General features: G+C 32.1%; 1 protein-coding gene across 3 annotated transcripts in view; it reads right to left on the reverse strand.

Annotated features, from left to right (window-relative positions):
- Positions 1–783: 783 nt before the first annotated feature.
- The window catches only part of LOC143258645 (SH3 domain-binding glutamic acid-rich protein homolog), a 35,486-nt gene continuing 18,857 nt past the window's right edge, over positions 784–17,412 (reverse strand). For 2 of the 3 annotated variants that reach the window (XM_076517900.1, XM_076517901.1), the window contains 3 exons: positions 7,538–7,726; positions 5,416–5,731; positions 784–4,058 (listed from right to left, as the gene is read on the reverse strand). In XM_076517900.1, coding sequence (XP_076374015.1) covers positions 4,054–4,058; positions 5,416–5,731; positions 7,538–7,726 — 510 coding nt within the window. In that variant the 3' untranslated portion in view covers positions 784–4,053. The remainder of the gene's footprint in view (positions 4,059–5,415; positions 5,732–7,537; positions 7,727–17,412) is intronic. The other variant, XM_076517902.1, reaches the window with a different exon arrangement.

Genomic DNA, 17,412 nt, shown 5'->3' on the forward strand with positions numbered 1-17,412 from the left:
TTGATCTTTCAGTCGCAGAATGTTTTGACATCTCTTATAAGTAGGTGTAATCGTATTTTTTTTATTAGTACTATCATATTACATGCAAGCTTCATATCTTTAATATAGTCTGCTGTTTCCTCACATTCCTTACGCTGTTCTAGTAACCTCATCCGCCTTAATTTATTCAATTGTTATACATGCAACCAAAATAGAATTATTTAAAAACAACAACAACCTTCTAATAACAATCATACATACGAACACATACACATACGCATGACTAATTTTCCATAAATCTATTTTTATAATCACTGACGTGAAAATACAAGTCAGTAAACGAATTTACTTATTTGTCAATATTTAACTGTTTGTTTTCTTTTTGAATTTCGTGCAAAGCTGCAAGAGGGATATCTGTGCTAGCCGTCCCTAATTTAGCAGCGTAAGACTAGAGGGTTTGTTTGTTTGTTTTGGAATTTCGCACAAAGCTACTCGAGGGCTATCTGTGCTAGCCGTCCCTAATTTAGCAGTGTAAGACAAGAGGGAAGGCGGATAGTCATCACCACTCCTGGGTTACTTTTTTACTAATGAATATATATAAAAACGATATATCACAAATATAAGCATGTTTCTACATATATAAGCGACGGAAAATAAACTGTGGTGAAGGTTTGAACTATAACACTTATTCATAAATCGTATATACACGTGTAAAGCACAAAGTTGCTAGCAGAAATAAGCCTAATAAGCAACTTATCTGTTCTTTAATATGTGGAATTTCTAAGATATAATTGGCATAGACTATTTCAAAGCTAATTCAATTTTTATTATTTTATTGGAGTCAAGTGAATACATTATCATAATTTGTTAATAAAGGGCAATGAATATTTTAAAATTGTTGATGCAATTCTACTCTAATTTTGTAACTTTAATCATAAATTTCAATTACAGAAATAATTAAACCAATTGATTTTAAATGTACATCTAATAAAAGTTATTTTACAACTTTATACCATTTGGTTTTTCTCCAGTATCTGCATGCCTCATTTGGTTTTATATGCTATCCTGATATATTAAACATAATTAAAACAGCATAGTCTGATTAAACATTTAAAAGAGCTCATAATATTCTTAAATTTGGTAGAAATGTTAAGAACAAATATAAACTTGTAAATTAACAATAATTATCTTTTAAAGTTAGGAACAGAAAAAAACTGAAATGAATAAAAATAACAAAAAGGAAAAATGTATAGTCCTTAACAAAAAGAAAATGACAAGGACCCTTAATCCTAATTTGCAGAAAACAACAATTTGCAACCTAAAATAATGTCTCCATTGTAAATTTATACTAAAATTGAAGGAAACACTAATGGCACAGAATTTTTTTTACATTATAAACACCTGTATTTTATAATTATAAATGAATACCATATCTCAGGCTTTCAAGATTAGCATATCATAATCATACATCAAAGTGAAATGAATAAGTCTTCTTGGTTTACTCTTTAAAAGGGAAAAGCTAAAGAATGCTTTATCTTTGTATTGTATTATAATGTAGATGAAATCATAACATCAATTACAAATTTTAAGAAGCATTAAAGATGCATCATCAAGTTGACCTCATATTTAAAGTTCATAAATTATAATAACAATTAGAATTCTTTTCATTTTTGAAAAAAATCAGTATTAATGTTCATTGCATCCTGCTTTCAGTACCCAAACATTTTGATGAAAACGATTAATAATGAAGTATTAATAAAATATTACAGTACAAACACTAAACTATTAGGAGTATAAAATTTGAAAACTATCAAAGCTGGCAGTGAAGCAAACTTATACAAACAATACATGTCAAAACATATTTTGAGCACACATTAGAAAATACATTTATATTGGAGTACAACGTTGAAAAAAAGAACTACCTTCTACGAAAAATAGATATCATTAATAGTCAATGAAAGCAAACTAATGCAACTACAAAACTGTCCATTCACATAGCTAATCAATTTCAAATTATGTTATACATTAACACCAGTTGCAAAAATACCCCAACTTTCAAAAACAGATTTCTAAATTATTACACTAATTAGAATACTTAAGAATGTTTGTTCCACACAGCCTATCTGAGAGTAAGCCACTATGTTCTTGTAATTGTAAGTTTTAGAAATTAAGTGGGTAGCAATTAAATTTATTGAAAATAGGCAAAAATCTCTATTTTTTTTTTCAAAGGGAATTTCTTTTTTTTTGTGTCCACAAGAAGAATAACTGACTAGCACCAACATAAAAGTTATGTTGATTTTTATGGATGTGTTACACAACACATAATATCTATCATAGGAAAGCTGAGAATCATTTTCAGTAAAAGTTGATAAGAAAAATACTTTAGGTGAAAAAATATTAATTTCTGTTGTTTTCATTAAATGTTTTTCACAAATTACCTAATAAAAATGGCACAAAAAATGTACAAGGGATACATTTGTTGTTTATAAAAGTATATTAATGATACAACTAAAAAGTTGAACTGAACTGATATTTCTTATGTTTCCAATATATCTAGAAATGTTTATACTTATTAAAATGTATTATTTCAAGTCTGCACACTTATATAAGCTACTCAATGTACAAGATACTTTTAAAGCACTGTTCATCTGGCACAAACATAAAAGCATCATAATCTTGAAACAACTTCACAGAATTTTTTAAAATCTGGTATTTTTTAAAACAAGCAGGTATGTTTCATTCAAGTTACATACTTTTTATCAATAACATTCATTTGAAATACTGCTAAATGGCAACAGAAATAAATATTTGAAGACTGTTAAAAAATTAAAGCTAGCTAAGTCAACTCTGTTAAGATATAGGTGCATGTGTATTACGTCTTTCTGTTTTGTTTTCATAACTAGATAGTTGACTAAAGATTTTACCAGTGGTTTCAAATTTTATGTAAAGAAAAATATTAAATATTTTCCTTCAACGTAATCCAAAATTACAAAATGTGTACTAATAATAAATTTAAACATTTGACTTTAATTACATACATACCTTACCTCATACTAACATTTTAATCAAGTCTTTGAAGTCCTTAAGAAGGACAGTGATATATTCAAAAAATTAAAGATTTCAGCCTCGGAATGGAAATTCTATGAAAGAAGGGTTTTCTTTGTCTCCAAATACATTTTGATATGAATATTACTAAATTTTATTTAAAGTTAATAAATTCTTTAACTTCAATTTGAATTTTTCATCAAAGAATTATTTCTTTGATTTAGTTATTGAATTTTAATTAATGTTAGTAGAAATTTGTCTTTCAATACTGGTTGTATTTTGATTACATGTGTAGCACACTTAAAAATGTTTACTTATTTCTAGCCCAAATAATAATTGTTGTAACAAATTTTGTTTACATATTCGTAAAACAAAAAACAAGCAAGTTAATTGTGGTTATCTACAACTAAATTCAAACACAGTACTTAGTGACTCATAATCCATCACTGAGCTAAGTTCCAGGGAATTATGTTTCTTAACTTTGAGATTTTTGCACACATGAACACATAAGTACGATTACACTAATTATCACAAAAGCAAAGAGGTCACTGTTAATAACAATAAGGCAAATGTCACTGATAAAGTTAATGTTAAATAAATTCAGAAAAACAAAAGATTGATATTAATTATTAGCTATGTTTGAATTAGTACACATGTATAATAACAGATGTAAGTAAAAATCAAGGCATTATCAGTAAACTGTGTTAATAAAATTTTGCAAACCCACTCATTAACTGTGACAGTTAAGCTTTGAGAAACATTGGTGATTTTCAAAATACATCACACAGATGTTATTCATCACAATTCTATAAAATTATCAAATAATATTTGACCCAGCTGATGAAAGTGTTGTATTTCTCTGTTTTCAATTTTAATGAGTGGGTTTGCATATATTAAAATAAAACAAATAATTCACAAATCAATTCCATTACAAGCTTAAACAAGCTTAATATTTTCATGCAAATGATGACACTAATCACTTGCTTCTCAGCAACAGGCAATATGAACCAACTTGGATAAGTCACTTCATCATGCTAGAGAGATAAAAATAAATAATTAATACTTTTAAAAGATATTTATACTTTTATAAAAACACAAACAACTAAAGAAACTTATAATGTAATAAAACAAGTGCAGTGTTACAAATATGGAACTTGATTTTTAATATTAATCTCAAAATGTACTAAGTATATTTCACTGGATAAGGTTTACTTAAGCACCTAGCATTAAATATCAAGTACAGAGTGGTTTCAAACATTTATACATTTTCCATCTAGAACATCAACTTACTTGTATTCAAGGCCATTTTCTATACATAAATTTACAACACTTGAACCAGTAATGATTAGTTTATCTTAAACTTGACTCAGTTAATACGCCTATTAAACACCATACTAAAGTATGCTCACAAGGCCAAGGTTACTTTAATCAAAGTAATGTTGTTCAGCAAGTTGAAAACCCACATTACATGTTTCCAAGTGACTTACTTGCTTCATACAAGTCACAAAACTTTATTTGGGGAGAACAATCTTATTTTTAGTAGATTCATTTAATTTCAAGATATACCAAAAAATACTAACTGTACAGTCATGACTTGGATTTATAAACACAGCTCATGATTATAAGATATTACAGAGGTAATTAAAATCTAATTAAAATGGGGTGCTTTCAATCTGTTGCCCCTTAATTTCCAAGCTATCAAAAATGTACATTGTCACCAAATATTGTTAAAAAGTCTGACAAAAATGTATACATTATATTTCACCTGAAATCAGTGTATTATTTTGTTTTACATCATTTTTTCAGTTTACAGATAAAAGTCATACTTAGTCCTCAGTATTTAAGTTACAAATAAATATCTGATTACATATATCACTTTATATTATACCTTCTTGTAACCAAAATAAAATATGTGAAAGTGAAACTGTAGACCAGTTAAGAAAATCCGTGTAAATAAAATTTTAAAAATCTACTCAAAAATTGATCTTATATTAATTAGTATAAATATTTGCCATTGTGCATATGGGATACATTTTCAGAGAAAAAAAATCACACAAGTTTTGCTCAAATTTATGGTGTGTAAACTTGACAAATCCTATTACATTTTTAACAAACATCTATTTTCCTTGTTTTTTTCTTTCTTCACTCTCAAATGTTCAAACAACTTTGAATCCTTTATATTTATATAAATTATGATAACCAAGTTAACCAAAATTTTTGATCTTTCATTTCATTATGTAAGTCTTCAAAGATAGCTTAAGAAAAAATAAAACTTGGAGTTTTCTAAGAAAAAGAAAATGGCTGGGACAAAATTAAATGCTTTTGTTACTCAAGCAACATGAAATTAAGTTAAAAAACTGAAACTTTAGAGTCACTCTTTCTCTTACTCACTCTCTTCTTCTCCCTCAGATTCATCACTAACATGATTCTCTTGTAATTCCAAATTTGTTTTTAGATTATTTTCAGCTAATTCTTTTTCATCATCCCCCACCCACCCTTCCTCAACATCCATCTTACAATCATCACTTTTGCCTGTTACATTCTCTTCACTGCCTGTATGTTGCTCATATTTTTCTTCTTCTCCCAAGAATTCACCTTCTGAAATAACCTCACCTTCCTTTGTTTCAGGTTCTTCTTCAGTTGCTGCCTGGTTTTCTTCAGATACAGTTTCCTCTTCTGTAACTTCTGTTTTGGAAGACTCACTGACCTATAAATTTAATGACAATCTGTAAACAAAGCATTTAACAATACACACCATAATTCCTCAAAGTTTAGTCCACTATATTTCACATTTAAAATGAGATCTATAAAAGGTGAAAGAGGAAAAATCTGAAATAATTATGAAACAATTAGAAGAGTTTTATACTAGGCCCTGTTTATGAACCTTAAGATAATACTAAGAAATGTTCCTAAATTCAATCTAATAGCAAAAGGTTGTATTTTCAAATAAATTCAAAAGCATTAACTCCAGTCAATCTCATAATAACCATGTATGATGTATATGTGCACATGAAAAATATTTTATCTTAAAGAAAAAACAAAACACTAGATAACAAAGTGTATGATTACCTAAAATGTTACTGTTTAATGTTCAATATAGCAGACACATTGAAAACAGTACCAACATTGTGGATTGTGGAAACTTACATAACATGTCCTTTTAGCAGAAAGGCATTAATGTACGTTAACTGTAATCTGTATGAAATATTACAAAATATAAAGAAAGTTTACACTGTATTACTTTGTACACTCAGCTAAGACTATATTTTATCATTATTGAAAACAAAAGTATATTTGTTGAAAAATTCTTACTTATCACTATATGAATTTGTGTAGCGGTGAGTTCACAAAGCTTTCCTCATTAACAGAAACAAGTAGTTCCAGAAATAGAAATGCGTGATTACCGTTTGAGTAATTAATACGTTCAGCAAGCTCAAGGATTATACAGGCCTGCAATGTTTTTATTTTCTTGAAATTATTACATAATCTACAGTAATTCTTGTACACTGAATCCAAGAAGGATATCCATTTTTCTCCAGTAAGTATAGATTTATCACAAAAATGTCATAACACAATACATAAAAGAAAAACCATAATACGTAACTTTGAGACTATAAGGCATTAACTGCACAAAACAAATTTGTATGAATATTCATTTCACATCAATATCTTCCTCTCTTTCTTCAGTTGATTTATATTTCTATTAACAAACACTACGATAAAAAAATTTTATTGTGGTAAATGAAATGGTAATTTCATTTAAGTAAGAATTTTCTTCAAAATTTGTAAAAACAAATCTTACCCAATTAAAAAAATATTTACAAAATCTGCAGTATGAAATATCTATTATTAAAACCATATTAACTTTTATGAAGTTTAAATTCACAGAACTGTTGTTTATATGAGCGATAACAATGTAGCAGGAAAGTGCGACAATGCTGACTGCAGCACCCTTGTTGGGTTATGTTGACTTTATAATATGAGAATGCTCAGTCAGTTGAATGTAATCTATTAATTATTTCAATAATTACTGATTAGCAAATTCCATTAATTGCTCAGCTTTAAATGTCACACACGTTTCTAATATGACATCTGAAGGACAGCAAGGGTCTTTCTGACCCATGTGACAGTCCAATTAATTTCATCAAACACCCATCTGACTCCACAATCAGTTTTCAAGCCCTCTCTTGAACTTTTCCAATCCTATTAGCATGTGCAATATCTCAAAACAACCTATTCCAAAGACTGACCATCGTATAAAAAAAATAGCATTGCCTAATTTGTAGACAACTTCTACCCTGCCAAATCTTAAATTTACAGTCCCTAGTTCTATGATTTTTACCATAGAGAATATGCATCGATCTTGTTTTTCATATGTCATTGTGTGTCTACGAGTCCAGAATTGTTCCTAGATATAAAAATATTTGAACTCATTTGCATCAAAACACATTTTTAGAGTAAAAAAATATATAAAATAAGGGAAATAACAACAATAAAGAAGTTTAAGTCTTACTTCTTTTGATTCAGAAGCCTCTCGAGATCCTGTACCATTTTGAAAAATTAATTCATCTGTGTTTTCTGGTTCTGTAGCTTGAAATTTAGTTTCAGATGATGTAATATCTTCCTTAGGAACTTGGTCTTCTAACTTCAAGAACTTCATGAGTTCATCATCTTCATTTGCCAATTCAAAGTCATCATAGTCCTAAATTTAATATAAAAGACTAAATGTATGTTAGCCATATTTAATTATTCAAAATAACCTGAAGTCATCAATAATTATTTAAAACATGAAAATAGAATTTGATAATTTGGAATTGCTGGTGTCTCATTATAATAATATTATGAGTAATTTTTAACCTAAAAATGTGGCTTAGAACAACATACACATTATTTATACAATAAACTTTCAGTAACACTAGATTTAGCTAAACATGTTTAAACAATATTAATCTAATAAAGTTAACACTTTCTTTACCTCAGAATGTATTTATGACAGATTCTCACCTCTAGAGAACAGAACAGCTTAACTTACAATTGGGTTTGCAAGAGGTTTAAAACCACCAATCTTGTCAAAACTTCCACCTAATCTGATGTGAAACCATATTGGCTTGAGTCACTACATAGTGAAGTAATCATGCAGCATATAACTTTACCAATACAAGTGTAACACATCTTTATGCACAATGACACCTGCTACATTTTCACCCATAGATGCTCATTCTTTGTTTGGTTGGTTGTTTGGAGTTTAATGGCACAAAGTCATGTGGCTATGTTTGTGCCAAACAGTTGGTAAAAACAGTGAGACATCAGTTGGAAAAAAAAGGAATTGCTTTATTTATTATAAGAAGTGAAACATCTCCCTGAAAAACATAGAAAAAGGTAAAGAAACAATAAAACATAGCAACAAACAGACAAAGTAAACAAGTTAAAAATGATACATGCTAAAATATGGTATTTGTGTTGTTGAAATCCCATTAAAAGTTAAAACCTAAGGAGAGTTACATGGCTAATGGGCCATAAAAAAAAGTAAAAACACAGTCAAGATGGACAGTGTTGCCTACATCAATAACATTGTACAAAGTCAATGGTAAATTCTGAAATTGTCTAAAATGGTGTCACTACTCACAGTCATAACAATGGCATAACAGTAAAATGTAGGTTATTGTGATGTGAGTGTCACAAAGACTATACACTGGTGCATCAGCACCAGATAAAAGAAAACAACAGGTTAAAAAGCTGTGACCAATGTGAAGCCTTATCAAGACAACTTACAGCCAAAGAGCAACAGCAGGGTTGATCTGGAAAAGCTTGTTAGAATGTTCTTTACTTAAAACCAACTGCTAAGTGGCACCACAGCAGACAGACTTAACTGTGGTGTTGGTAAACTCATTTCCCTGAATGTCAATGTGGGCCAGTATCCAGAAAAATTGGACCAGGAGGTTCAAAATGGTCTATGTGCAACCACCAAGCTATGACAAACCATGGCAGAACCCATAAAGACACCAGGCTTTAAATCATCCTTCTATATCAATCTAAGTATTTGGAGTATCTGGCTTCTTCAGGTAACTCAGAGAAAGTCAAACATGGGAAGGGTAGCATACCATGGAGGAATGAGCTGAACAACAAACATGGAAACATTGTCCATACCAAACATCAATTATGTGCACCCAAATATAGAAATCAAAAGGTGGAATAATGAACAGTCTTTTACAAAATAAACAGCCCACTAAAGACAGAAAACACAATCAATCCTGGTGTGATGTTACAGCAAGGAACACATTTTAGCAGCATACTGCAGGAAGAGTTGTAAACATCAAAGATGTAGAGATGGTTCATGGGGTTCAGTGTACAAACACTGAACTGGCTAAGTGCAAAATGTTCACGTGCAAAGCCGTGAGTGGATTAGAGGTGTGAGAAGCTATGAGAAAGAGGAAAGTTTGGTTATCCACTGACCCAACTCACCATGGAACACACCACAGAGCTAAAAAAAAAGTTTCAGCAGCAATGCCAGTGTTTTGTGTACACTATACTAGCATCTGACACAAAGTCCATGATATCTCTTTAGAACACCCAATACCAGACCCCAAAGTCACCTGGACTTCAAGGCCAAAGTGGTTTGTTGAGGTTGGACCTCTTTAACCACCAGCATCATCTTCCCCTTCACAAGTCATTTAGCATGGCAAACACATGGGTGGATGGTCAAATCCCAGAGGAGGTAAACTGAAAAGACAGAATCTTCTCTGGAAAACCCCCTCATCATGTACAGGCATCTACACCAAAGGGTTGATTCTTTGAAGGAAATAAATGAATTACATTGGTAAGTGCAAAGGATAGGTGGAGGTATCTATCAGAAATACATTTTCAAGAAAGGAAAATGCTAATATTGGAAACAAATACTCACCTCTTACATAAAACAGCTAGAATCCCACAATGATGTGGTAGAGGGACTGATGAACAGACAAGCTGGATGAGCTCACTTCACGGGGCTGTGACACCTGATAACATGAACTTCATAAGGGTAAAGTAGTGGGTGACCAAATTTTGTCTCAAAGCTAGACCCCTTACCCACATTTCAGAAGAGAAAAGGATGAAAAAACAGAAATGTATCCCAAGTAATGGCAGAATAAGTACATAACCCTTTGAGTATTCACACACAATATGTGTGGTAAGGATAGGGCTCATTCAGACCATACCCAGCAGTGGAAGAAAGGCTCAGTATGGAAATATATCAGTATAACCTCTACTTGACTGTCAGTCATTACAAGCCTCATACTTGCTGTAGGAGTACAGTAGGTGAGCAGTAAATTACTGATGTGTATGGTGGGGCCACTTCAACTCTACCATCAGTCTTTAAGAACCACAAACCAGATGCAAGAGTTTTTTTTTTTTTTTTAACAGTGCAATGTAGAATGGACCAAAAATATTTTGTGCCTTTGGCTCTACTGAAAAGATTTTGTCAGCAGAAGAATGACTGAAGAGACAATATATAAAAGAATGATATAGTGATTTACAGCATCTGTTCACTTGTAGATTTTGATGCATCATTACGTATGAGTGGCCTGCACTTCAGTCCACTACCACCCCAGCATCCACTTGTTCTACTCCCAATGGGAAGATTCTAATCATTGAAAATTCTCCATAGTTTACCACCCTAGTGGCTGGAAACTGGTAAATGGCAAGGAGGGGGTGTCACATAAGGTTAACCTGCAGAATGTGCCTGAATCCCCATTACTCCTTCAGTCTGGAAAGATCTTTCACTGGAAACAGTTACATGGGTGAATACAAACCTCATTTGTGATATATGGCAAGCAGAGGGATAAATACAGAACTCTTGGGCTGATTTTTCATGATAGACCATGGAATGGATATGGTCTGAAAAGGACATGAAATGTAAGATAGATATGTACTGAAATACCACAATAAAATCTCAAAAGGTCTTGTGTAACATTCCACCTCACAATGGGTATATGTAATGCCATACTGAATGGTATTAGTCCTCTCCATTATCCTGGCTCCATACAAATTTTGGGTAAGCATACCTTGGGAATCAACACTAGCCACCTATTTGATTCCTACAATAATACAAGTACTCTCACTTGTTGGAGGTGAAAAGGTGGATTGAAAGATGGCTATTGGAAACAGATAAGAGTTCATGAAAGTCTGTGGCATAGTCTGTACAACAGTAAGGAGAATTTCTCATAGACGATGGTGGAAATGTACTGCAAGAGAATGTGCAAGATGTTGTATCTGGTGAAAAGTGATCTGAAAGAGGTGAGAATCATAACATCCAAAGAGTAGATGAGTTGACTGATCCATTTGGTAAGGGTAGAGAGAGAGAGGTCTTCATGAGAAGATGTGTCTAGAATGAATATTTTTCATACCATAACTTTTAATACAGTATGTGTATTTTTGTGAAATTTGCAGATTATTAGTAAACATTACAAAGCTTTTGTATACAAAATATCAAATTATTTTATTAAGTTTTAAAGTATTTTTCTCAATTAATGATTTGCTTGTGCATTTTTCTAGTTGGCTATTAAGATATTTTATAATTAAAAAATACTTTTATTCATACCATAACTTTCTAATAACCTCCAGATAATTATTAAATGTTTCTTCTCAGAAAATACTTTTTATTTGATCTTTCATTTTCAGTATTGTATCTCTCTTTGTTTAGATTTGATTAGTAAACATTAGAAAACAACAGATATACATTATGCTTTTATACTTTCTAGAATATCAGATTATTAAAGTTTGTTTAGTCTAAGTAGTTTAAGTTTCATAACATTATATATAAGATCTATTTTTATTTATATGTCACAGTCATGTATAACTAACATTACAGAAGTTGCAATGATGCAGTATTTTACCCTGTCCAATGATTTCAACATGGCCTTTACAAAGTGATCTTCATTATTCTGGTGGACAATATATTTAAGTTTTGATTCATTACATAGAAATAAATTCTTAATTCTCAGTTACTTTTTTAAAGCATAGTACACTAAATAAAGAAATATAGAAAAGAATAATCTGCAGTACCTACAACTGTTAAGAGGTTCATACTTGCTTGCCATACTTTTCATGCTGAGCCTTGCCAAAATTCACTCAGGAAGGATGTAAAACAAAACATTTTTAGGTATTTATATGTATTTTGAAATAATAAAACTTGCAAATTACTCTACCAATATTTCAGAATTCCACTGTAATTTATCAGGCTTACTAGCTAAACTGTATTTGAGTCTAAAAATATAGTTTTTCAAACAACATTTTTACTTACCCCTTCCTTCAAGTTTAGAGACAAAAGAAATACTCTTTGAAACTTCCACCTCCAACAGGCTGAGAAAACCACATGGGGGAAATTTCGAGTTTTGATTGGTTATAAATAAATGATAAAGCAAAGCAGGTGTACATAACCAATTATTTCTAAAATGAAAGAGGTGGGCAGGGCATCTATGTTTGATTCAATAATTAGTAATATTTCAGAAAATGAAAAAGAGGTTCTTTTATATTCTCTACGCTTCCACTAGCCATCAGCAACATCGCCAATGGCAAAAAGAAAGCCTGTGACTAAAAAATCTAGTGTTGGTTTTGCCACAGTGGCAAAAGATAATTTTTCGGTCTTTGATGGTTTTCCTTTATTTATTCTGCTCAAGTTTCGGTCATAACAGCTTTCATGGTTTTTATTGCCATCCACACCATTAATGATGACAAATGACCAGCTATGCCCCCCATCAAGTTGAAGAAACAAGAAACGTCTTTAAAAATTTTTATGATTTCAGGGATATGACAACTAACAAATTAAATTTAAAAAAAATATATTACTCAGCTGTGCTAATGATTTCTTTTATTTTCATTTCTTATGCTACATGTTTGATTCTGCCTGTGGTACACAAACAGTAATCAGAGAAAACCTGACTTTTGTCAAACCAACATATGGTCTGTATCAAAATGGAAATCCCAAGTTTCATTTGACATGTGTTTGAATTGAGATCATGACAATTCCTAGATTAGATAAAAAGATGTTTAAACAGTTAGATACATAAAGTTTTTTTTCAAAAGAAAACAGCTCTGAAGGAACTGAAGCTTGCAGCAGTGATCAGACTGTCGGTGTGAAAAAAAATATACCTGCGATTTTCACAAAGTTGTTAAAGAAACTTGGTTTTCACAGTTTCCTTGGCTGGAACATGTTTCCCAACAAAATACATTTCACTGGAAATTATGCAGGGATAACAAGAAGACAAATATTTATGCTACCACTGGGAAAACTGCTACTAAACCTAAAAAGGATGACTTGGTGAAGCATGCATGGTCAGAAGATCATCGCAGTGCAGTAGCATCACAAGTTTTGAAGAAGTACATGTCAACTACTGCTGTGAATATGTATTGGGATGTAAAGGTGGCATTCAGGCACAGATGGCCACATTACTTGTACAAGCAAAGGAAGCCATCCCAACTGTGAAGTTTCATTCACCCCTTTCACTACAAGTATTCAATGTAAGAATATTCTTCATTCTAGTATTAATAAGATACTTTGTTTTCTACAGTATTTCCTTAAAACAAAAGGCAATTTGATAATTTTCTAAAAGTGAAACATTTTGAAAATATTTATCAAAAATGAAGTAGCTAGCCAACTCTTCCAAATATCTTTGTTTATTACTTTAATTGGTGGTCTTTATTTCAAAACACAAGTTCTTATATATTTTTTAACAGGGAGTGACCTCTCTAATGAAACTACAGACTCAATCACAAAGTGGAAAAGAGAGCTTCATATACACCCACAGCCAGTCTCTGGATGATATGTACAGTGCCCTAAATCATGTAGTTCAGGATGAAATGCAGGCAGACTTTCGGGCATCCCCTTTCCCATTTTTTGCTCTTGAAGCAGATGAAGCACCTGATGCAGGAAACACCTCTATACTGATAATTTATATCAGGTATCTTTCATCATTAGGTGAGGTTACAAGTCAATTCCTTGCTGTGCATGAGCTAACCAACACTGGGCTGATTCTATCTACAACACAATGCACTCAGCATGGCAGATCAAGGATTGTTTGATGCTGACTTGGATGGACTTGCAACTGATGGTGCAAATGTCATGGTGGGAATAAAACAGGTGTTGCTACAAAATTTGAGGAGGAATGCCCCTGAATAATAACAAGTTATTGTTTGGCACACAGATTACAGTTGGCAGCTGAAAAGGCAGCAAACCAGGTGCCATACCTTGTGAAGTACATTTCAGTTTTGAACCAGTTTGCAAAAAGTCTGAAATATTCTCCCAAGTTGTGTCAGGTTCTTGAAGTGAGCAAAGCATTGCATGGAGAGAAAAGCAACAAAATCAAGCAAGTGTTCTTCACATGATAACTCTCTTTAATGATTCCATCCAAGCACTAGTCAACTGTATTGCATCTGTGATAAGCTGCCTGCAGGTCGTAACAATGGAATGTGGTACTCAAGACTGAGCCTTGCTACATGGTCTTGTCCAGCAAATGTCATGTTACAGCTCTGTCATGATGACACATTTTGGCTGACGCTGTTGGCATTCTTGGACTTCTGTAAAGATCTCTACAGAGAGCTGATTTATCTTATGATCAGGCTAAAGCAATTATTGATGGGTCAATTCTGTCAATTCAGTTGCTGGTACACATCCCTGGTCCTGACACACAGGCTGCACTGAAGGAACTCCCACAAGCTCCTGATGCCAGTGGTTACACTTCTTACAGAGGCCATGACATCAAAGATATTGATAAACAACGTGAAAAGTACAGATCAGCTGCTGAGTCATTTGTTGAAGAGGTGGTCACAAGACTACAAGTAGCATTCCCAGACACTAACATCATGTCATTTCTTCAATATTTAGCCCATGTCACAGCAGAACAGTATCTGATGAGGATGATCTGAAGAAACTCATCCAGCACTTCACTCCTTTCATCAATGAGGATGGGCACTGACTGAATGGCTGCTACTAAGGAACATAATGGAAAAGGATGCTCATAAAAACAAAAACATGAAGAGCTTCTACACAGAATATATCCTCCAGACCCATCAAACTTTTCCAAATCTGTCTCAGCTTGCAGCAATTGGATTAATAATTCCAGTTACATTTGTTGACTGTGAGTGGGGAATTAGCAGGTACAACAGCATCAAAACAGATGCCAGTAGCAGTCTGTCTGTGGCCAAGACAGAAATGTTACTGAACTTATCCATAGAGTCTAAACCTTTAGATCATTTTAACTTCGACTCTGCATTCAGATACTGGGTCACTCACAAAGACAGACATGGATACCATTCCCTGTTGAAGAAATGTGCTTCAGAACCTCAGGTGTCAACTTCTACCACATCTTCTGTTGAAAGTGATTTGGCTGAAGAGCTGCCATTGGATTTATCTACTTACTAATCATGCTACCGTATTCTAGTTTTAAGTCATTTTTTTGTTCCTGTGTTATTTTGAGAAATGTATCTCAATATTTTCCTCTTTATCATGTTTATTTTATTTGTTTTGTTTTTTTTTTTGGTGGGAAAGACTGGTGGAGAATAAAAAAATAGTACAAAATTTAATTTCTTGTATATTTTCACACAATTACAACTATTTTTTACTGGATGGAATTGATGCATATTAAAAGTCATGCACCACACAGTTTTTGGTGACCTAAAAGTGTGGCTAAACAGCTGTGACCGTGGCTAAAAGAAAATTACTTTGTTTAGCCACAGTGGCTAAGGGAGTTATTTTTATGGTGGAAGCCCAGAGTCTAGTTTGTCAATATCAGTAATTGGAGTTTATAACTCTGAACAGACTACATATTTTTTATTTGTAGAATCACAAACACCTCATTTGAGTCAAAGTTGAATTTAACATACTATGTGACACAAAAATTGATAGTAAGGAATTTCTTTTATACCTATTTTTAAAATAAGAAGTTAACTAATATATAACACTAAAACTTAAATTATAATTTACAGTTTGATACCAAACCTATTGACATACTTTTATAAAATAGTAGTTAAATAAAATTTCAAATGTAAATCTACAAATGTGATATGCCCTTTGACCCCTAACCACAGGAAAACCTCTCGCATGTCACAACTACAGCTAGGTTATTTAATCAATTAACTCTGAGCAATGAATACATCAATTAATGTCACATAAAGTAATCAATTAAAACAATTTCCGTCATGAAAACAACCTACTAACCAAATTATTATATTTAATTAATGCTGTTTTCAATTATTCCAACTGATTAATAAAATCTATGATGAAGTCAATAATAATGAAAATAATCAAAATTAGCATTTCCAATATCAGTATTTTCAATTATTCAAAATATTCAAATAATTGTAATATTGTTATCATATTTGTTTGTTGTTAAGCACAAGACTAAATAAAAGACTATACTTAATTAATTTAAGCCTTGTGAGTTATTTTTTCTGAAAGATTATCGTTGGTAATCCAGTGAGTAGGTGATAAAAAAAGTATCTTGTGGCTCAATGATCACAGGGTCAATTTTTACTTGTATCAAACTTGCTCACATTGCCTTCTTTATTATAAAGCTACTGAAGTTGTCTTCCATTGTCACCAATTTTGAATTGCACACTATAGGAAAGGCAACTAGCTGTCAGCAACCATCACTATCCTTTTTTTCTGCTTTTACATATCATTGTACAAATCAATAAATCAAATATAGCTAATTAATGAGACTGTTGAATAATTAATTACAAAAACACCACTAACTGTCTAGTTTTAGTCAAAACTGCCAGGATAGCCTGATTGTTCCTGCTGGTGGCAACCTGCTACAGGTAGACATTCTTTCCCCCTTCACACTGAAGGGAAAGCCTATTCACAGTCTATTACCAGTACAATTACATGCACCCAAAGGGAACTCTCCATACTGAACAGCAGCTTGGTACTGGGAAAGTAAAGGATTTTCCACTTCATTAAAAGATACTGGTAAGAAAAACAGCAGTGATTTGAAAATACCAAATAGGAATAAGCTTACCATCTGTGTAAGGTCTCACTCTGAAAGACCATGCAATCAGCTACCATAAATATGCAGAGAAAAAATTGATCACTTCAATGAGTTGGGAACCATGCTCTTTACATTAATCTTTTTTTAATTGACAGGTGCAGTAAGGCTTGCAAAGCAAATGTATATGCACTGTCCATGAAAAAAAGTCAATCTTTCAAAATTACTTCAATTACATGGTACTATAAATTTGTGATTTCTTGAACTTATATTGTTTTCCTAATGTTCTAAATGCACTGCTTAAGCAGTGCTATTTCAACAGCAGACACAAAGAACAAGCAAGTGATCATAATACTTTCATTTATTCCCTACTCAATGAGTACTTTGAGATAAGCATTCTCTATGAGGCAACATCAGCCATGTGTTGGGT

Source organism: Tachypleus tridentatus, chromosome 8, assembly GCF_004210375.1.
Source record: "Tachypleus tridentatus isolate NWPU-2018 chromosome 8, ASM421037v1, whole genome shotgun sequence".
In the NCBI taxonomy this organism is placed as follows: Eukaryota; Metazoa; Arthropoda; class Merostomata; order Xiphosura; family Limulidae; genus Tachypleus; species Tachypleus tridentatus.